Source organism: Podarcis pityusensis (genome assembly GCF_964106645.2).
Source record: "Podarcis pityusensis genome assembly, chromosome: 7".
Lineage (NCBI taxonomy): Eukaryota > Metazoa > Chordata > Lepidosauria > Squamata > Lacertidae > Podarcis > Podarcis pityusensis.
The window spans coordinates 50,926,563-50,950,614 of record NC_138031.1 but is presented as its reverse complement, the minus strand read 5'-3'; the positions used below and the strand labels follow the sequence as shown (position 1 = coordinate 50,950,614).

The 24,052-nt window shown below is 39.7% G+C and overlaps 1 protein-coding gene across 2 annotated transcripts in view; it reads right to left on the bottom strand.

The window, feature by feature from the left end:
- LDLRAD4 (low density lipoprotein receptor class A domain containing 4) overlaps positions 1-24,052 on the bottom strand; it is a 287,894-nt gene that overhangs the window by 150,851 nt on the left and 112,991 nt on the right. For both annotated transcript variants that reach the window (XM_081014289.1, XM_081014287.1), the window contains one exon: positions 4,019-4,159. Coding sequence is in view for 1 of the 2 variants with exons in the window: in XM_081014287.1 (XP_080870413.1) it covers positions 4,019-4,159 (141 nt within the window). In the remaining variant the exon portion in view is untranslated. The remainder of the gene's footprint in view (positions 1-4,018; positions 4,160-24,052) is intronic.

The window sequence follows — 24,052 nt, the reverse complement described above, 5'->3', positions numbered from 1 at the left end:
CTTCCTACAGTGGACAATTATGAAAAGGAGCTATAAAACTATATTGACATATTTGTTTTCTTTGCATTCAAGCTGTGAAGAATATTGACTGTGTCTCTTTGCCCCTAATAGTTTATGGCATTATGAATAGATCTTACCAATTATATCGAAATACCGAGCACGGCAACTATAAAAGCATAATGTACCAACACTTATAAGGAGGTATATGATGATAAATCTTTACCACTTCTGTCAGCAGATGATTTGGTTGTTAAGCATGTCCTCCTCAACCCAGCCCAGGATAGATCTAATGCAAAAGTACAGAACGTTGCAATCAAAGTAACTAACACAATGCATTAATTAAATGTACAGCTGAGTGCTCAGCACTTATCTTTGCTAGTAATTTAAAACTGTTGCCCAAGTTGTGATTGCTGCACCTGGCCTAACACTATCAAAATTTGGAGCCTAAAAAATATCTGGAGCATAACAAATCAAGAGCCTCTTCCTACACAAAATATAGTGCCCTGTACAATCAGGATCCAATAATACAGCGCGTACATGTAACTTTTTTAAAGGAGCCGGAATCTTACAGTGCACTGTTTGGTGGGAAGAGGGAAGCAGAGGAGATTCAATCCAGCCCTCTTCTGAACAGCTGATAGCAAGATTAGAGTTTCCTTTTATTTTTAAAGGGTTCAGTGGAAGTAGCTAGAGATGCTTGATAAATTCGATTTCTGAGAATTCTGATGTGAACTGAGCTGATATGCATCTCCCAGTCTTCAGAACTGACATTTCTTTGAACTTTGTGATACAGTTCCTTGAAAAGTAAATAAATCGTGATGTAGTTCTCAGCTCACAGAAACATACACTAAAAATGCGTATTATGAGATAATATATGTTTAGAAATGCAATAAGAAAAAACACACATATTAAATGCACATTTTGTAATAAAATATGCCTTAAAGGTGTCTTCTAAAGGTTTTATAGTTACTTATCTCCCTGACATCTGGTTGGAGGGTGTTCCACAGGAACGGAGCCACTATCAAGAAGGCCCTCTGCCTGGTTCCCTGTAACTTCACTTCTCACAGTGAAGGAACTGCCAAAAGGCCCCTTGGGGTTTTAGATCTGAAGCTTAAACTAGCAGGCCTGCCATTATTACACACAGCATTGCCCTTAGTATTGCTATCTATCAGAAATGTAAGCTGACACATTTTTTTCTCTGAGGCCCCAAAAAACTTGCTTAAATATTTTATCAGAGAACCCTTTCAACTAAGTACACTTAAGAAATCTTATAAATGAAAATATGCCTAAAATATGTACAGATTTCATATAATCATAATATTGTAGAGTTGGCACATCTAGTCGAACAGCCTGCAATCCAGGAATCTTTTGCTCACTGTGACCCTGAGATTAAGAGTCTCATGCTCTACCCACCAAGCCATCAGAATGCACAGACCTCCAGCTTTAAAACTTCAAATGTGGTCATTTGTAACCAAATCAAACCTTGTTCTGTTATCTTTCTTTCATTTGCTACATTAATCTTGTTGTAGGGACTCATTTTTCCACCCTAAACCCTGTTGGGTCCATTCCTGGTACCAGATCTTGGCTAAGAAGAAAAGTACCAAGAGCAACTGTCTGTGGGAAGATTTAGAAGTCCCTCCCAGGCTCTAAAAATGGGACCATAAATTTATATGTGCTTGGGGAAGACCCTGCAGCAATCAAGTGCAGTTTGGTTCTAAATAATTTTCATATAAAATGCTTTCAGTGTTGATAAGTGCAATTTATTGTGCTCTGCACAGTTCAGTCAGAAATATGATTTTGTTATACAACAACAGACATAGACCAGCTTTAGTAAGATTGTAGGTAAGAGAACAGGCGAAGAGCCCTGCTGGATCTGACCAAAGGCCTAACTAATCCAGCATCCTGTTTTCCACACTGGCCAACTAGATGCCTACAGGAAGCCCAATAAGCATAATAGCCCTCTCCCTCCGCAATAGGCAATTCTAAAGCAAGCTGCCTCTGCTCTTGGTGGCAACTTATGTGGAGTCGTCTTGAGTCACACCTAATAGTAGCATCTTGGTAGCACTGGCAAATTTAATATTTGTAACTACATCATGTCTGTCCTTCCTAAGGCTAGTTGTTGTTCTTTACAGCATAATTTTTACAACTGATTTTCCCTTAGAAACCAACAAACAACCTGTCATTTTGAGTAACTAAAATAGGACATTAACAGGGAAGTTTGTGTATGTGCTCTGACAGAACAAGCATTCAATAAAACCTTTTTGTGGCGGTCTCTCTCTCTCTCTCTACGAGGTTTGGTATGTTTGTTTTTGTTTGTTTGTTTGTTTGTTTTTCCATCAATATTTTCTTTCTGTAACCAATACATATTGTTAAGTATGAGTTCTGTAAGTATGAGTTCTATAAATACTTGCTATTCAATAGCCTGTCCTTCATTTTTGAGACACTGAACAAATCTGGGGAGGGGGCCTGAAATGGGCAAGCCTTTAGTGGCAGTTCAATTGGTTACCTTAACCTGGAAGAAACAGAATGTTCAAACTAGGAATTTTGTCACATTGATTTTGACTTTTTTGAGCTCCCAATACAAACTGGCAATGACAAAATGGTTGGGTCAACATGCCCTTTACCAGTGCTGGGTCACTGGCAAATCCCAATCCTTCTGCCTTCTGCTAAAAGGCAATAAAATCTTAGCCATTTGTCATGACTCAGGTGCATATCTATGCCCAATACCCAATATTTATTCTCTCAGGAAATCACACAATTTTTAAGATGTCAGAAGCCAGTTCAGTTTGATAGGCTGCCCATCTTCGGTGACATGTTGAAATGTCCATAGTGACCCATCTTCTGCTCCAAAGAACAGGTCATGCTACAAAACTAGTCACATGACAGACTTAACTTGGAGCAAAGGCATTATTTGTAGATCAAAGAATGCAACAACTTAAATCAACTGTGTTTATGAAGCCAGCACAGCATATAAGATGCACATACTAAAGTAAAACCACAGAATGTCATAGGTTGTTTTTTTTCATAAATGCATTTATGAAGAAACCCCCCCAAAATTCACAGGATAAAACACATGTTGAAAGCACGACTTCCCTTTAAAACCACTACTGAATGCAGCTAATTTATATTCTATCTGAAAGCACATATTTTATGGCTGCATTATAGTAACCAAATACCTCTGAATCACATGAAAAATACTAGTTTCATACTATCATACTACACTATTAAGAAATATGTGTTTCTCGGTTATAAAAGCTGGATTCAAAAAGATTATCCTTCTGAAATGTAGCCAAATAATATTTAATTCGGAAGTCCATTAAGAAGGATATCAAATGCACACCAGTTACCTTGTCAGCTGGAATATTTCCCATTTTTATACATCCCATCCAATTCTATCTCAACCTAGAAGCAGTTTAAAGCATCTTCAGCACATATATAACAGAACAAAAAACATATGAGTCTCAATACGGGCAGACTGTACATATTGCTTTCTCTGTTTTAAAAGGAACAGCTTTATCTCCCCCCAGCAAACAGTACAAAGGGCCAGTCTAATATTATTTTCTCTCTGGGCCAGGAGACTTCACTGTAGCTCATGTATATAGCAACTTGCCATGTGGATCCTCAGGATCACGCTGGATCACTCTGGAGGACTCCATCATTGGAGAGCTGATAGCAATGTTTCCCAGCCATGCAACAGGCAGAAGTATAGTGTCCATATGAAGTACCGCTCAATTCTGCCTTTAGAAGAACAGTTCTCGCACATCTGGCTGACTTATAAAACAGCAGCTGCCGTGAGAAACACTCAAGCTCTAAGGAAGCGCATTATAGAGAGAAATGCAAAGTGCAAGGCACAACTGCAGCTATGTTTTTAGTCTAACCCAATTATAGAAGTAGTAACAGGAGTTGGGTGGGAAACACCTTGCTACTTTCATTCAAATCTTTTGCAGAATAGCATGAGAAGTAGAACAGACTTCAAAGCAAATGTAATAACTGTCCATAGACATAGGGGCAAGGTACTTACAGCTGAAGATACTTGGAGGTGGATGCTCTGTTACAAGCAGACAGTTCTCTTCATCACTGTTATCCCCACAATCATTTTGTTGGTTACAGACCAGTGAGCCAAGATACAAGCATTTGCCACTGGTGCAGGTGAATTTGCACTCTGAAAAGTACAGCAGAAGAAAAAGGAAGATGTGAGTACTTTTTAATTTGTTCTTTCATTGTCTATCAAGGTTAAAAACTATTTAAATTAATTCAGCTCTACATGTGGGGGATGATGTAAAGGATTCTTTTTCTTCCTATTTGACCTTTGGAGTCCTGTATTGCAGTACAGTTTAATAACCATCTTAATTACTGATTATTTAAATTGCACAAGAAATTACAAAATGGCAATATGCAGCATAAACAAGTTAGGCACTTATGTTTTGAAATTATACAGAATTATAGCCCAGGTACCAATTCACAATTCACACAGTGAGGTTTTCCATATTATAATTTACAACTGTCATCCACGACTGTTAGATTGTGTGCAACCCATCAGAACTGCAGAGTCTTCTCTTTTGTTAAGTCCCATCTTGCTTTTCATGAGTTAGTAGATGCAGAAGTGATCATTACAGCTTATCACATACATCACACACGGGTATTGGCCTTAAGTCTCTGTGTTTCATTTTAACAGCCCAATTCAGTGGAAGTTAGTTGTGTTTTAGAACTACTGAAATCAATAGGACAGATTAGATGCTACAATTTTTTGTGCATCTCTGAATCAGAGCCATTCTCTCGAATTCTTTTAAAAACCAAGGCTTCAGGCTTGCATGGTTCCTAAGGTAAGTATTTAAAATAAACCTGCAGAAAGCAGCTATCAAAAGAAGAGTTTGAAAAGAGGTTACTTATATATGTGCATATATCCATTTAACGGATTTATAAAGTGTCCCTCATCACGTTGTAATTCCATGGCAGTTGTCAATAAAATAACAAAGACAAGATACAATAAATGCATCAAAGCAGTACAAACAGAATTAATATAATACCAAACAGCCAAAAAGAGCAGATTAATCATAGACTAAGCACCTGTTCCATTTTTTCCCAGTCCAGAATCTGACACATATGTGGAACTCCAAGTGCTTTGTACAGTAGATGAAGCTTGGTAAACACAAGGAGCTATTTTCCTTTCCATACCCAGAAACAAGAACACAGATTGCTAAATCCAGGATCGTGATAACTAAATCTGCATTTCATGATTATTATTTTTTTAAAAATATTTTGAAGCTTTTCACATTTGAAAGTGTCAGTTGCAGAGCAGGAACAGTACAGCCCCCCTACAAACTGTATTTAATATATTGATTACTTGCTACTAAAATATGCAGAAAACTGGTGAAATTGCTTTGTTTAATTTCAAGTGTGCACTGGGTGTACATTCAAAAATTAAGTTCTTTGCAAAGCTGGTTGCTTTTAAACCACATTCGGCATCTAGGACAGTGGGAAGTGAGGTTTTAGAAATTATATATAATGTATACTTTATTTGAATCCATCCCAGGCAAGAGCGGTCTGCTTGTGTGTCTGCTTGGAATGCTGCCGGCTTTGGACAAGACATAATAATCATTAGTTCCTGTCCCTTCATTAAAACAAGGCTTTAAAGCTGCAAAATGTCTGAGCTTTGATACTGTAGTATGCACGAATCCATCCAGGCCCATAAAATTATATCTCTGCCCACCTTTCTCAACTGCCAGATGGAGATTAACAAACTGGAGGACTGCCACAGTCGAACAGTCACTGTTTCACCCTATGTGCTCAATTCCCAAATGTCAGTATTGCCAAGCTGCTGAATACATTTCAAGATCTTCCTTAGCTTGGCAAAAAAAAAAGCTTAGCCCAATTGGTTCTAGATTTTCAGTTTCCTATCATTATTTCAGATTAAAGGAATGTTTTCTTAAATAAAGGCTGATGAGGAAAAGAGCCTGCTTTTCATTTGCAAGGGTCCAAAAGCCTTAATTAAATGTACCGAAGAGTAATAATATGCACTACTTCAAGGCCTGCAATCCTACAGAGTGTAATAAGGGATACATGGAAGGATTTCAGCACAGGAGAATCATAGATAGCCCTGAAATCCACATCTTATTAGCTTTCAACCACTTTAGGTCAGTTGTTACTGCCACTAGGGGTGCCAACCTGAATAAAATATTGGAGGGGTATAATCGATTGCATGATGTGGCACATGCACACCATCTGAATGGCAATGCCCATCAACTTTGGGGGCAGGGGTCCCTAGCAGTTGGTTCTACCACCAATGTTTCATGACTACCACCATGTTTCAAATGCACAACTGAAGCTGGGAGATGGCCTCCCATCCCAGTGCCATACTAAGACAGTTCACTGCTTGGACCCAGTCACAAATGGTGAGACTACAACAGCTCTCTGCTGAAAACTTAACAAGTCTTGCTTGTACCATTCAGACTATTCATGCCTCCACCATTCTCTCTTTCATGAAGCCACTTATAATAAGTCTACTTTTTAGCTAAACTCACTTGTGCCCAAGGCCAGGAAGGAAGGAAGATAGACAGACAATGCCACTGAAATCCATATACTCAGAAGAGCGGTGAACAGACTACAGGCTTATGAGAGCTACTTACGTTTTTTACCAAAACCCAGAGATCTGCCAACTGAAGGCAGGTACGAAACACAAACACTTAGGATTAAGGAATGCCAAGCCCAGAAATGTATTAGGAACATCAGAACTGTAAAAGGCGAAAGATTTATACGATCTGAAGAGAAACCAGAGTATGGGGGGCCACTAGGGGGCGCATTGGAAGATGGCCGACAATACCATCTCTCCGATCCACACAGGGTAATTAAGAGGCTGTTATGGGAGTAGGCAGCCTCCCTTGTTGCCCCAAGGAAATGGGGAACACTGCCCTTGCCTGCTGTGCCCATAAATCACCCCCTAATTCGAAAGAAGGGGGTGAGGGCCCTAGGCAGAATGCCCCTGTGTGGACATCGGCTCTCCTGGAAGCTGTCTCTGATTGCGCACTAGTTGCAGCAATTTGGAATAATTAATTACAAAAGAAGCAAATGCACATATTTCAAGTGAAGAAGGGGAGTGAAGTCTGCTAATTTAAGTGACCTCTGCGAAAGAAGACGATGGGCTGGAGAAACAGGAATATTTTATGATGAAGATACACCAAAGGCGGGGTATGTTGACAACGGGGCTGAATGGGGGAGGGGGAACCTTTTTTACTTTCCTTCTATGTGATTTACAAGAACCCCTCCTCATTAGAACCGTCGGTTGAACTGACCCAAGCAGGATGATTAAGGTCTGTGTGGAGATAAACTTTAACCAAAGTATGTTTTATGGAGACCGAGAAGCAATAAGAGCTTTTGGGAATGGCGCAGCAATTAATTTGGAGTCGCCATCTTGCCAAAGGATTTATAGCCGGGAGGAAGAATGGATTTGTTTTCAGACTGCATTCCTAGTGAATCTCCTCAGAGGTTTTGAGAAAGGAGGCAGATTGGTGAAGATTAATGACGCTAAGACTGTTTTGATGTATGGAAGTGATGTTATATGGAAAACGTCTGGATATGGCTACTGGATAAAAAAAAAAAATATCCACGCAGGATTACAAACTGTTCTAACCAGCTTGCGGAGACTATCAGAGGTCACAAAGAGAAAGGAAAAATATATGAAAATAAGAGCAAGAGATGTGGAAAAATAATAAGAAAGGACTGGATAGTACTGTGAACATCATAAGGTTAGATTTGTGGACATTAAAACAGCAGTAAGAAGCAAGAAGTTGATTGGATCCCTTCTGAACTTGAAATATGGGTACCCCCAACAAAAATTTAAAATTCGGCTGTATAATTTGGAATTTATGTAATTTGGTTTGATTTGATGTGATTGGTCGGTTAATAAAAAATTATTATTATTTTTAAAAAAAGGAACATCAGAACTGAACTCACAGTTCTGCTACTCAAAAATCCACTCCTAGTTATATTCCCCACCCCTACCCCTGCCAGCTTTCTTCATGCCAGTAATGCAATTAAGGATAGTGGGGGGCAGAGAATCATTTTGATTGTTATTGTTAAACAATTGAGAGTACAAAATTATTTCCAATCTATTGCAAATCACTCATAGATCTTTTAGTAGATCCCAATCTATATTCTGCCTGCCCCTGATACTAACACATTAGTCTCTTTTGAACTAGAATATATATGCAGCATGGGTCAGGAAATGTCAACAATAATAAAAAACTGTTGGTCTAAATGACATTTTGAGCTAAGTCTCTCCTATTCCAAAGTCTTTTCCATGCACCAGTAGTTTCAGATACTCTTAATAAATGAAGAACATCTGACTTCCACATATATACACTATTGTATGAAAACCCTATCTTAAATGTCTCTCAGCTCTTTGAAATTACTTACGGGTATTTGCTTTTTTCATAAATCTTTGGAGACACTTCCCCCTTGTTTTAAACCTTTATAAACAGATACACATACAAACAATTCTCTTAAAATCATATACAGGTCTACTCAAAAATAATCCCCATCAAATTCAATGGTGCTTACTCCCAGGTAAGTACTACAGGCGTGCAGCCTTCCTTTCCCATTCATAGTAGTGTTTCAGTACTAATGACTGAAATTTCCCTCTCCCCCCCCTCCAATAACAGGAGGGAGGATTTGTTTAAAGAAATCAAGCCTAGTTAGGGTGCAGTGATTTAAATCAAGGCAATTTAAATCATCAAGAAAAAGGGAAAATTTAAGTCAATTTTCCAACTGCATGATTCTGTACAAGTAGACATACAAATTTGTTGCTATAACAAATTAAAGCATATCTGTTTGCAACTAAACAGAGCTATTATGCTACCAAGCATGCAACATACTTTTTTTGTACTATAGAAATTACGGTAAATATGCCTAGGAAAACAACCTGAGAACATGAGGTTTCCAGTTTAGCCCTCTTCATGAGCACCAAGCAACGCCATTCACTTGGCCTATGAGCCCAACTAAATGTGATGAACGGGCCATGGCTATTATTCACTGAATTTCTTACCCGCCCTTCATCATATTTTCCAAGAATTACTCTAAGAACACAACCTTCTCAAGCTGGTAAGATGGTGGCAAGATGAGCTCCTCATACATTGTGGCATCTGGGCAAGTTGGGTCATCCAAGGCCATCCAAGCCTACGACCAGAACTTGGAATCTGACTCTGGGCCATACCAGGTAGATACTCCATCACAATGGTGACAATTTCCTGGGGCTCATCATATAACTGGAAGCCTCTGCAATCAAACAGATTTCCTTTGGGTTCTGCTGATCCAGATAAATTCAGAAGCAATTCCCTCACTATCCAGGGAGCAGGCTAGGATAGCAAGGATCATTCTGTGACTAACAAAAATTGAAGAGGCTGTTAGGAATCACGTCAGTTGTCTCAAACTTGAACTGGTAAGGAAATCAGAACCAACCCAGGGTGCATAATTGTGCCTAATGACATACCAAAGAGATCTCAATAAATTGAGTTGTAACACAGCTTGTCTAGACAGGGGGGGGGGGAGGGTGATCTAAGTTTTAAAGATAATCCAGCATGACTGTGTTTTATAGATAACTTTTCAAAGCTATTCCACTTCTACTTTCAAGTGGCAATCAGCAATCCTAGCTGGTCAGTTACAGAGCAGCCCCTAACCCCTATAGGTAGGAAGTATTAACAGCTATGGATTAAAAGATTAGTTGGATTTTAAAAAAAATCATTAGGCTTGCATCCCTACAAAGTCCAAAAACAACAAAACAATTTCATCAGATATTAAACTGATTATTACTGCTGGTGTGAATGGGCACTGTGCTTAGTTTGCACACATTTGTGTCCCAATTGAATTGCTACTTACCATACTGCGTGCATTTCATTGCCATCTAATCCCAACTTTTATAAATTTCCCCCTCTACACCAAATAAAGAGAGGTGCCTGCAGGAACTCCAGCTTTTCAGCGGTGTGACCTTTCCTGCCAAGGGGAGATTCTGGCTGTCAATGACAGACTGAATAAAACAACTTTGCACCAACTTTGGAAAAATGCTCCGGCTCTGGTGATCCTTCACGAGAAGAGAGTTTAATAAAAGTGAGGGTAGAGGTAGGTTCTCTAAAACCTATTGGCTTCCATGAGATTTAGGTAGCCTAAATGTCTGCAGAACTGCAGCATAGAGCATTTTTTGGATTAAAAAATGGCACCTTAAAGAGTGCCCAGAAGGCAATGTTCAGCCGATAGGGTAGCTTCATTAGAAAGCAAGCCATTGCATTCTGTGTAAGCTGCAGCTTCGAAACAAATTGTTCTTAAAGAAACCCTCTCTTTTAAAAAACGTAATAAATACATATAGTAAGTAGGTTTTTGGATAAGTACCAAAGAAACTGTGGCCAAAGAATTTGATACATATATACCTTGATGGGGCGGTAATCATTAAATGCTGAACTGTGAAATGTAATGCCATCATTATTTTCAATGCTTATTTAACACATGCTGTGTCTACTCACCCGTATACAATCCCATCCCATTACATTACGGTTAGTGCTTTCAGACTTTCCTTTGCACTAGGCTTCATAATACAAACAGCAGCACCATTGTTTTATCATCAAGTTCCACATAAGGCACTTTAATTTACAGGTAAATGCTGCCTGTTTTTGTTTGTTTGTTTGTTTGTTTGTTTGTTTGTTTGTTTTTTAATAAGGTCAGCTATGGGGGGGTAGGGGTAGGGTATTGATAGACATCAGTATTTAACAGCCTTGAAATTCTTGGCTGACGATATAAATAGTATCATATACTAAGTGTGCATCAGTTTGGTGGGTACTCTAAACAACTAGATTAATTGCGGGGATTCAGGGAAGGTTCTCACATCCCTGGGTTGGACTGCACCATTAAAAAGGCATGTCAAGCCAGGTCAGGGATCAACCATCTAAGTAGCTCTCCCCCCTTGTTTTTTTGTTCCCCAAAAAGTTAAAACCTGCAACCTCCCTGTCCCCCAAAACAAGCACACTTCTTTGTGAGAAAGAAAATGAAACTGACTGGGGAAACACTAAGAGGTCAAGAGGGGAGAAGCTTTAAAGCATGGACTGTGCCTGGAAAGAGCGGAGGAAAGGTAGGTGTGGATAAGGCTTTAGTTTGTTTCAAAACGGCATGAATACTGACCTGGCCATACCCTCTGACATGCAAATTACTTATTCATGGTTCAGGATGTCCAGGGAAATGTCTATAGACACTAATTGTTAGGAAATGGTTTGGAAGGAGAAACCCATCAGAGCCCAGGAAAGATGACATATCTTCCCCTCTCCCAGGAAAGGGGGACTGGAAAAAGGACTGGAAGCAGTAGAAGGAGGAAAACAGAAAATCAAGACATGGACACAGAGAGAAAGTGAGCTGAAAACCACTGTTTAAACTGAATTCACCTAGTGGGGTGCGAGCATCTCTTTCTGGGGATCTGGTGTGAGATAGTGGTCAGGAGTCTGCTAAGGACTAAGACCATAAGAAGAGCCTGCAGGATCAGGACAGTGGCCCATCTAGCCCAGCATCACAGTCACCAGCCAGACGTCTAAAGGTAAAGGGACCCCTGACCATTAGGTCCAGTCGTGACCGACTCTGAGGTTGTGGCGCTCATCTCGCTTTATTGGCCAAGGGAGCCGGCGTACAGCTTCCGGGTCATGTGGCCAGCATGACTAAGCCGCTTCTGGCAAACCAGAGCAGCACACGGAAACACCGTTTACCTTCCCGCCGGAGCGATACCTATTTATCTACTTGCACTTTGATGTGCTTTCGAACTGCTAGGTTGGCAGGAGCAGGGACCAAGCAACGGGAGCTCACCCCATCACGGGGATTTGAACCGCCAACCTTCTGATCGGCAAGTCCTAGGCTCTGTGGTTTAACCCACAGCGCCACCCGCGTCCCTCCCTATACTTTCCAGTAAGCGGTATTTGGAAGCATTGCTGCCTCCAACCATGGAGTCAGTGCATAGCCATGAAGGTTTGTAGCCACTGATAGCCTTTAGTTCCATTAATCTGTCTAATCCTTTTTTTACAGGCATCCGAGTTGGTGGCCATCACTGCCTCCTGTGGGTGCAAATTCCATAGTTGTGAGCTGTCCATGTGGGCGGGGTGAGCTGGGGCAAGGCACGCTACATGGAGCCTCGCCACCACCTCCCCATCAGCTGTAGGGCGGCTGAGGGAGAGACAGCGGGCAGACACAAGCCCCACACTGCCCTTTCGGGTAGCATGGAGCCTGCAGGTGCCTGAGCCACCAAGTCATTCCCAGGAGAGACGCGTGGCTCGGGCACAATGTAGGTCCCACAGTAAGTGCTGCCCTCCGCTGTTGGCGCCCAGTGCCCCCAGCCCCCCCAGCTGCGCCTCTGCATGCCAATCACTGAGCAATGCCTGCAATGTCCCAGCTCCAGCTACCATCTGTTTCCACAGCCAGCTCACAAAGCTCACCAGTAACACCTATCTCCCCTGATCACTTCTTACCAATGGTCTAGTATTGCTTCACCTCATTTGTCACATGCTGTTGTGTGAAAATTTAAAGGCTGTTGTGTGAAAATTTAAAGGTAGACCTTATTCTCCAGGTTTCTTACCTAACAGCCAAAAACAGTAGCCAGGAAGAAGCAATGAATAAAATAATATGTTGCTCTTCTGGCCTCTACATACTCATCAAAATAGCAGGGTAGTACAGATGGGAACTAGAAGTTTAACAGATAGATAGATAGATAGATAGATAGATAGACACACACACACACACACACACACACACACACAGAGGAGGAACTTTATCACAAAGTACACAATTTGAAAAATAATGAAGTAGCAATGGACTGTACTCAGAAAACACATCCCCACATATGGTAAACAGTTTGGGCAGCTACAACATGTTCAGAAAACCAGTAACTTGGCAGTGTGATCTTCACAAAACCACAATGTCCCTGAGGAGCACATAAAAAGTTCTGAAAAATAAGAAATAGCTTATGAAAGTCAGTCTGTCTATTAGAGAAAGTAAGGGTCTTTGGATAAATGTGACTATGCAGTCAGTGAAACAGTACAATTATATAATTTTGTGCCATGAGCTGAAATTAACTTCACTTCTTTTTGGACAGTGCCGTCAGAAGTAGACATGCACTCCTAGGTACGTGAGGACTGCAGTCCGGTCTATAATCCTTCCCTCGAAATCTAGGGGGAAAGAAATCTAGAAGGAAGTCAAATTCATAGCCCCCAACCAATTGATCACTAAAAAGGAAGTAACAGTCCAGAATAAAAAAGTTATAGGAAGAAAGTTTGCATCTTCAGTTACTCCTTTAAAAACAGATATAAATAGAGGCATGAGACTGGACTGTATCCCTTCACAATGAAGATATTTTATGGAAACAGCTGGTACACAGTGCATGAGATCATTAGACAAAAGTTTGTATCTTCAATATCAGCAAAAGAAATTAAGGGAAATTTAGGCTGTGTACACAACATACTTTTAAAGACCCCCCCCAAAAAAAAGAATCCTGGGAACTATAGTTTAACTCTCACAGAGCTACAATTCCCAGCACCCTTAAATTACAGTTCCCAGGATTCTTCGGTGTAGATGTGCTTAAAATGTACATGCAATCTTAACTTCTAAATATCTGCTTAATATCTGGAAAAAAAGAGAAGCCATAAACCATCTCATGTCCTATAATGGAATGAACATATTTAACATGCTATAATTATTTTACTATCACGGTGAGAAATTAATCACCCCAGTCACTCTAGCACACAAAATTAGTTTAACCCTAAGTGTCAGCTTCTAGACTGAAACAATGTTGCATGACAAAAGCTGGGTGTTCATATATGTGTTTTGAGCCAAAACAATTTCAGGGTATGCCAAATAATCACACACCTGTTAACGTCAATTTTTGTGCTCTAATCATGTGAATTTAACTACTTCCAGCACCTCCAGCTGTTGATCATGAGCAGATGCAGAGCAGCCATAAGGGAAATCTCTTAGAATTTCAGCATCACTGATCAAAAAGTGGCAATGAAGAATCTCCCGGGTCCCACAATAAGCCAGTCCTTGAGTATAGCAAAATAATAATGCTGTTTGTTATCAACCAGCAAATGGTATAGTAGTGCCACAACTGACATTTGGCATCCATTATTTTATCCTGCAGATAGCTCATTTGTCCCCACTCTTCTAAACCGTTCCCTAAATTGCTACACGTCAAGATATACTTTCCTCTCATTGGAATTATTAAACTGAATGAACGATAACTCTGAGTCTGCCTCTGTTCTGTTTGTGACTCTGCTCAGATGAAATACATGAGGCCAATAATCAAAACACCAACAGCAAGTTCAGAACAGGCTTACAGTAGCACATGTGGACAGTCTGTTCAGAGATGCTGAGTAGGGGTGGCTTCTCTCACACACATTTCACATCTCAGTGCTCAACAGAGCTTAAACCATGAACTTCCTGAATTCAGTAACATTATGGTTGCAGTTCTGCCTGGTGGTACACAAAATGTGCTTGCTGTAATGGCTGGTATGGACAGCCTATTTCACCCATGCAAACCTTCACAGGAGATTGCAGACATAATGAAAGTGCATGTACTAACTTACCAATACGTTAGGTTCACAAGTTTGGTAGCGTTACCAACACCAACGTAATTGCCTATGCAAACATATCTGGTTTGCACAGCCTCACATTCATACGGAGAAAAGTAGCAATATGTGAACTAAAAATAAATGGATACAACAGATCGTAAGACTGATCATGAGAGACGGCCTTCTTGGTGATTGCTTCCAGAATTTGAAAATTCCCCCCTAGAGCAGTTAGACTGGCTCCCTCCTTGTGGTCCTTCTACTGACAGGTAAAAGACTTTCTCGTTCCAGCAGGCTTTGGGGAACTAGCTGCTTTTAACAAAAGGGCTGTGTGGATTTGGAATTTTAATAGATAGTTTTAATTCTATCAATGTTTAATTGCTTTTAATTATTGCTTTTGTCTATGTTTTTAGCTGTTCTTATTTTTATCTGTAAGCCACCTTGAGTCCCTGTCAAGAAAAAAGGCAGGGTATTAATAAATGGATTATGATAATGATGATGATAAGACTGTAGTGATTCCAATTTTCCAGCAGCTCAAGTATATACTGGAAAATGTAATCATGTATTGGAAAAGGGTAAACATATAAATACGTATTGCGTTTTTTAGGGGGATATTACTTTTTTCAGGGACCTTCCTCTTCTATACTGAGACTGCCATGAAGTTGTTACATAACTTCCCCTTATTTACCTTCCTGATCTTTTTCAAACTAACAAAATCTTTTCTTGGTATCTCAAGCAACTAGGCCAACACAGCAAGCAGAGTTAGAATGGGTTGCTAAATACTGGGTCAATGTGATGATCAATCCGACACCATCACAAACCAGACACACAAAATGCACTGGCTGCTTTGCCTCACACACTGATCCACAATGGCATATTTCTATGTGCCAAGGAGGCGTTAACGTAACGCTGTTCCGCAATGAAATTTATAATCACCTTTGCAGACTTTAACTTTTATAAATGTTTCAAAGTATTGCTGACATTTACAACACATTTTGCATTCAGTGCTTTCTCCCTCTCTTTCCCAACAGCATGTTTCTAATTTCTAGAGCTGTCAACCAATTAAAGATTTGAATCAATTAACTGTCTGGCTTCTAAGTGGCTAATCGATCTGTTAACCAATTATTTTTTTTAAAAAACACACATATTTCAAAATTTCAATAAAGGTGACTCAGTCAGACCTTTGAATAAAGATGACAATCTCTCCAAACTGCCAATACAGTTTTGAAATACTCACTGAACATTGAATACAGGCCAGAAAATGGAACCAGCTTTAAGCTTATTTTTCATGAGATTTGCCCCATATGCTACCCTTTCCTGCCCACCCAAGTGCTGTTGAGAATTCCAGACTGCGTAGTGGAGTTGATAAACTCCCTGCACAAAACATGCACAAAAAAAGCACAAAGCTTGCTACATGAACCACACTGATGCATCTTGACGTATTTCTCTTGCAACACAGGTGTGAACTTAAAAACAGAATGGGGGTTCTTCAATAACTTTCAAATTACTCAGCATTTGCTACTTGTCAGATCCAGTAATCAGAGGACAAATTTAAATTTGGAGTTAAGAGCTTTTGTGGAACCGTTGTATAGAAAGTGGGCTTCTCAGGTCAAAATGATCCCTCCTCTTAACACCCAGAGCAGATCACGGTAGTGATCTCTTCTGTTGTGAGTCCATTCCTTGTTTCAGTTACACACACTGTTGTGACAGTAATCCATGCCTGTATGCTATGTGGGGTTTCTAGAGCTCTGGAATTTTATGCAGCAAAAGAAAATAAAGGGATAGTAAGTGGGTCAAAATTAGAGGGTTAAACCACTTTGTCCCATTTATCGTTTTCTGTACTTTACCTTTAATAAAACATCTAAAGATTTTAGTGACTCCCTTGAACATACTTGGCATGAACAAAACAAAGTTATATAGCTCCAGATTCAGTTTTTCATGCCCTCTTATTTCATAAGCGGTTCAAGTGCTGGAATATTCTGAAGCCATGTGAGCACTTTTCAGCAAATATGCACAAGTCAAAGGCTGCAAAGATCCGTTTATTTTATTATCTTGCAGTATCTATAAGACGAAGACAGGAACTGGCAGCACAATCTGATGGCATGTTTTGTGACCCTGCCCAGTTGTAATATATGGAACTACTAGGAAGTAATTCCCACTATTTGCAATGGAGATTAGTTTCTACTGTGTTCAGGACTACAGCCTGAAAGTTTAAACTATGGATGGTGTGTGCTGTAGTAGTTCTGAACAAGAGAGTTTTTAAACCAGAGAAGACAATTTATTTTAATTACTCCATAATTATCACCAAATGATGCTTTTACATTCCAACAAAGTGATCTAAATATGAAATTTGATAGAAGAATGTTATTTTAGCACTAGCCTGTATTTCTAGACAGTGTTCCACAGTTACTAAGTGTAAAAAAAAGAATTTTTATCTGCTACATATCATTTGATGATACTTAAGAGACTGCATTTACTTTTAATTTATATCTCAATTGCTGCTATATCACTCTTTATTACAGGCCCAATGAAAATATATAAAGTTGATAGTCTTGCATAAGTCACAGTACATCAGGAATTATTTGTGAAAATGATCTGCTTCTTTTTCAGAGGGGAATAAGAAATGGGAAGGTTTATTATGAAAATCTGTATCATGCAATGAGTCAAGATCAAATTTATCAGTCAAAGTGAGATAAATTGTGATTAGGGTTTTGCAGTATGAAATAACAGCATCCAACTTAAAAGACATTGTCAAGGTCTGGCATGTTCTATCTAAAATTGTCGGGTTGCTGACTGTCAGCCTCCCAAGGTTTCTATATCTAATGAAAGAACAGATCCACTGGGACTTCTGGTGGCAAGATTAAATTTGGTTAGTTTAAGTCTACATGCTTGGGACCAGAAAACAAGTCTCAGGAGATCATACCTCTTTGCTTATTTATGTATTTAAAGCATATTTACCCTGCTGTAAAGCCAAAAAAGACTCCCAGGGTGGCTGACAAAGATAAGTAACAAGATGTTTCACACATACCTCTAATGGCACATGATGGTAGCAGACCCACTTAAAACTTGACATAAAAAGTGGGAGGTGGAACAAAACGGGAGGGAAGTATTTGCCCGTGCACACACACACTAATTTAAAATATATCGATAATCAGATCCTTTCATTTGTAGATCTAGAGCCCCAGGACTGAAATTGACCAGATTTGAAATTCACAACCCTGTGATATTAGACTATCCTGGAATTATCAGATATATACTGCCAGAGGAAGAAAAGACTAGTAGCCAGTACTATTTTTCTAGAAAGAGGTGGCAGAGCTCACCATGAACTTCTCCCTTGTTCTCTTAGAATGGCAATGCCGCCCACCTGAGAGGTGCTCTGGAGCTGAGCTCTGGATGGGGGGGGGAGCCCTGTTAGTAGCGTTTAAATTTCACAAGTATCATCGCAACTGTGCGTGCCTGTGTAACAAACATTCCACACTTTCGAAATTTTAGCTGGCAACCATATCGCAAAACAGCACCTATCAACACACACATATTTATTAACCCAGAACATCCAGACAACAGTGTACTACAAGCAGATGCCTGCCCGGCAAATCTCTCCAGATGACTCAGGTAAGAAAAACAAGCCAGAAACCAAACAAAACAAAACCCTAAGGATCTTTAGCTAATCTGAGCAGGCTAAAGATTCCTTTCTGACCTCGGATATGTATTGGGTTGCCATAATTTGCCCTTTGTCCAAGTTTGCTATGGTCCCATTTCAGCTGTGAACAAGAGTCATGTGTATAGCCAGACAATCATTTATCAGAACATTTATCATAACATCAGTCTTTCCAGCTAGTCATCAGAATAAAGGAGGCTACCCAGCACATTGCCACAACACATAAAATGGATTGCATTTTAACCCAATAGTCCTAAGAGCCAAATTCTCTGAGAAGCACTCAGCGGCTTTGAAAAGGTGGTGTTTTTTTAACTCCCCCAATTACAAAATGTTCGTCCGTGCTACCTTTTCAAACCACATTTGCTACATGTGTTACAGTCTGCTGTATCTTCTCTCCAATGCCATGTGAAACACATTAAGCAGTTTCTTTCACCGCAGAATTATTCTGGCAAGCAAACTGCATTTCTCCAACGAGAAAGAAAATATGCATTCCTTTACGAGCAGAACAGATTCCTTAAAACAGAAATGGCGAACCTGTGACCCTCGATGTTGTTGGACTCCCAGCTTCCATCAACCCCAGCCAGCATGGCCAATGGTTAAAAAAAAAATTAATAAAAGTGAGCTGTATTCCAACAACATCTGGATGGTCACAGATTCCCCACCCCTGCTTTAAAATAAGCCACAGTGAATTTTCGCTGAGCCAACCATTTTCTCACTTTACTGGCAGGTCTCACATCTGTCCAATGTCTTGCCTGGAAGAACTGAGGGGCAATATTTGTAACAGTGTACACAGAGCATTTCTTTCAAGATAAACAGATCAAGTATAATAAGACTCAGGAGGAGGGGAGGGGAAATAGTGCGTCATCTGCAATTTCCATTTTTTCCATTTAAATCAGGAACTGATTGAATACACAGCCGGGCTCCATATTCATCTTCCGCCAGTATAAATTACTGGTTTGTATAGTCTAAGCCTCCAGGATAAACATACAATTTCTGAATCACTCATATCCCAAACAAGCATTTCATGCTTTTCTGAGCCACTAAACTTGCCCTGTTTACATAGCCCCTTCTCTCATAGCCCACAACCTATATACAAGCTATCTACATTCAACTGTCATTGTACGAAACTGTTTCACCAATGAAGCTCTCAGAAGCACTGATTGTGCACAGATGTTTGTTCCAAAGATACATTCTTTGTGACTGTGCTCATCTTTAAAAAAATTAAAAAAGCTGAATTCCTTATTTACCCCACAAAGCTCCCTTTCTGACTGCGCCCTTAAATCAAATGGGAGTAGCTTAAGGGAGAACACAAATGTCAAAGCAGTCAGAAAGCTGGCCGTCTTCCTTCCCTCAAAAAATAATAATCAAAATATTCCAAAATTAGACAACACAGCATTAGGAAATAAAGTCAGAGCAGGAACAGAATGAAAGACTCAGTGGACAGCTCACACTTCCCTGGAGTTTCTCTGTTCTTTCCTGTATACCATCTGTTCACATAAATCCATGCTCTGCCAATTATTTTTGCCATCTCTGATTTATTCAAGCAAACTATTACCTGTTGTAATAATATTAGAGTAGGCTCAGACACATCCCCCCTCCCTGCTGAGCGAGGTGATATTTTCACAGTCACTTCCAGTCTGATCCCATGCATATTTACTCAGAATTGCCCTACTGATTTCAATGGAGCTTACTTTCAAGTAAGTACAATGTGAGAGTGTAAGGCAGACTGGGATGTTATGCTTTCTCTTTCAGTGGACTTGCCATATTATTACAAAATATGGTGCTGTGGCTGCTCAGTAGCATTAAAAAGGTCATTTGAACACACTTGCAGACACTATCCTTGACTGCTACATTCCAGGACTGAATATAGGTTTTTGGAACAATTTTCTGCTGAGGCCCTGGTCATCTTGCATAGGAAATCTTGTGAAGCCACTAGCGTTGCATTTGGCTAACTGTTCCTAACCCCAAGAACTTTAAAAACCTTTTTCAAAAACCTTAACCCTAGCCATTTGGATTCATAGATGCTGAACCCCTTCAGAAACTGGGATAAGACAAAGAAATTATCACCCTTTGTCTCAGCCTATGTAGCAAATCCAAAGCAAAAGAATTCAATGCATTCTGTATCTACAAAACAGCCTTCCTTTTAAGCTGGATCATTCTTATAGCCACCTCCAGAAGCTATTGTTCTAAGGCACCTGTTTTTGAAACCAAGGACAGAATTTGATTGAGGTTTGTTTCACGTTTGCACTCCATAAATCACAACAGAATGTTTGCTCTGCATGCTGGAAGTCACAAGTTCAGTTCCTAGTCCATTGAGAAATACTTTCTCCACGAGTCCCCAGGGTTTTAAGGTCTACTGATGAGGCTCTACTCCAAAGAGTATCTTTATGGGGGCTAAAATTATTTTATGTCAGGAGCAGAGCCTTTCCAGTTGTGGCTCTGTAGCTGTGGAATACAGTCTCTCAAAAGGCCTATCTAAAATTTTTAAATTGTTTTATTAACAGATTCTATATGTATTGTATTTTAAAGTTGTTTTATTGTGTGTAAAATAAAACAACTTTAAAATCCAATACACCCAGTTAATATTTCACCAGATACAAAGAAAAATAAACTAAAAAGGCTATCATGAATTCAATGCCAAGGGTTTTAATAGATAAAGTTCAGTTTGGGGTCTTGCCCTGTTCATCTCAAATGCAAGTACCTACAATAATCAAAGGTAATGTTGAACCATGAGATAACTTCTTAAAGCTTTTTAAAATTAACATGAAATCAGAAATACAAACAAATAAATGACCATAATCAATTGCTTGACCATCAAGTGTTAACTTAAATTTCTTGTACTGTGGAAGGCATTTAAGAATGAGATCCATATATTTTACAGCCCAATTCTGGTGTGTGTTTACTTACAACTGTGTTTATTCATTTTCTGGTCAAGTCAGAAAACTGGGGCTGCCCCTAATTCTAAATTACCCATCCCAGTGCCTGCATGACACCAGAACTAAATCTGGGGATGTCCCAAACTCTAAATTCTGTAGCCAGTGCTCTTGGAATTAATTGCACCACAGATGCTAATTGGTGCAATTGTTATACTGTTGGTTACCCATGAAAATCACTTTAACATACTATATTATATTGGGGGATTTTAAGCAGGTTAAGGAATTAACCACGCAACTGACATCATGTCAAAGGATCATTTGTAAGGAGGCGAAAATGACAGCAATGTGGTAGGCAAGTGGGACTTCTCACATTATTTTGTTCAGTGATTGGTAGAAGAGCTGACAGCTGAATTGTCATCTCTGCAACTCACATCAGGAAGAGAAAGCCTACAGGCTTGTCAAAGATACCAGGAGCAGACAGCCTTAAATGATCACACTATTTGCTCACAACCGGTTGGAATGTTACCAACTATCAGGCCTTCTATTTAGGAGGCAGGATGCTCCGTAAGGAGAGTAGCCCGCTAAAACTTCTAGAATTCACATTTCAAGGTGCCAAGCCCTGACAGACTGTAGACTCAGCACTGGTGGCGCAATTACAGTTGAGTCAAAACAATGATGAAGGCTCTAAAACCCCTGTAAAAGGGGGAAAGTATCTCATCTTGAAATACTTCTTTATTCTGTCTCCTGGCCCAGCACTGCCTTCGCTACAAGAGATAACATTTGCAAGCCCCAATATATAGCAAAACATTTGCACTTGCGGCAACCACAAAGCCCCTAGCCTTCTCCATCACTGAACATCCTTGTAGCCTACAGCGTGGATAACCAATATGGTGTCCGCATTCCAGCTATTATTGGACTATATCTCCCATCACCGCCACTAGCCGTGCTGGCTGGGGCTAATGGAGTCCAACATATGGACAGCACCACATTGGTTATCCCTGAACTACAGTCAAGTGGCTTTTCCTTTTCTTATTCCCTTTCAAGACTTACAATACTAGAAGTATAGGACTCTATTTTTGAACATACACAAGGGCAGGCACGAACAGCCATGCACACCTTGGAAGGGAGAGATATCTCCAAAGCAAGGGTGAAGTCTCAAAGATAAGTCTACCCTAACTGAAAAATATCAGGGGGAAGTAACAGACATAAGAGCACAATCAGTATCACCTGCAGTGTCTGCAAATCAAGCTGCCATTATTTATCTGTTTGTTTCATGAAATTTATACATATACCCCTTGATTGTGTGTGTGTGTGTGTGTGTGTGTGTGTGTGTGTAGCCTCAAAGCAGATAAAACAACAAAATCAAGAAGAATTCACAACCATACTTTCAAACATGCAAAAGCTAAAATACTAAAACAGATTAAAATAACCTAAACTTTGTAAACATCCAGGTAGGCTTGTCTAAAGAAGAATGTTTTTAGCAGGCACCGAAAAGGGCATACAGGAACAAAAAGCTAGCAATCCTAGACAATGCAACATAATTGTTTTGTGGGGACTCTGAAGCACACTTGTGTCACATTGTCCACAAGGTAGAGAATATTTTTAAAGGGTCTATACAAGTGAGATATGCTTAATGGACATTCTTTAAAATGCTGGCATCTTTTACCAAGACAGATTAGATACCTAATACTTATTTGTGTTGCTATGGTCCTAAAGTTGTTGGGATTATTTTTTTTTATTAAAACCAAAAAAAATAACGGAATTCTAGATGAATTTCAAAACCAGTTTCTATTTGTTCTTCATTTGTTAGAGCAATGAATCTCTGGTTTCTTTTGAAAGACTACAGTTGGGTCTACTAGGATTTCACCACTGTGAAGAAAAGAATGTAACCCTGGATGGTATTCATTTCCTTTTATTGTAGGGTTCCCAAAAAGCCCTGAACCAAACAAACAGAGAAGCAAACCACATTCAGCTTCTCCTACTGATTTAAAAAACTGAGCATCTAAAGAAGTGAAACCCATCTGCCAAGTTCACCCACATATGAAGAATTTTTGTCTGAGCCTACAAGTTACATTGTATAATTGCGGTGTTTTTCCAAGTGGCCTCTGTTGGCGTCCAGAGGGTCACCGCATGCTTTTGCTCATAATTTCCCAGGGTTTTCTAGCCAACCAAAATAAAGCAAAGACTGCAAGCTTTGACAGACAATGTTTGGGTGCCTCTTCAATAAGGCACACATTCCACAATCCACTTATACCACAGGAGTCACATTGATTTGTGTAGTATAGATTACTATAGTATAAACATATGGATTGTAGTCTTCAAGCCTTCAAAACAAAAACAAACAAAAAAAACGCATGAGTTTTCGAGATTTTGGGGTTGGGAAGTTCTCCAAGGGACATTCTGGATGCAAGTTCCTACCTTCTTCCATGTCTTGTGTGAAAAATGGCTGGACTGACCATAGTAGAAGTTCTCCATCCCATTCTCTCTGCGCAGCCCACATAGATTAAGTATTCTAAGAATATATTTATTCTAGCTGGATATAAATCTGGACCTGCACACCATGCACACCAGGTAAATTAAAAAATTAATGCATGCACCCATCATATCTGATGCATAGTTCAGTATTATGCTCAAGTAGAAAATGTATCACAAGAACCATTACTTAAACTCCACCAACAGCATGTAAATTCATAGTTTTAAGGACTCTGAGGACAGTGGTCTCATAGCATAAATGATTGTACATCTTGCCCCCTTCTGCATGTGCCTGCACAGCCATTTCTGAAGGATCTGACAGATAAATCCTGAATCACTATGCTGCAAAATGATCAGGATGAAAAGATTAGCAGGCCTTTTCTTAAGTTTCCTCATTTTTCACACATGTCAGTGGCTCTATCTAAACACAAATACATTTGCTTTTGAGGAAAACATAATTTGTCTTGATATTA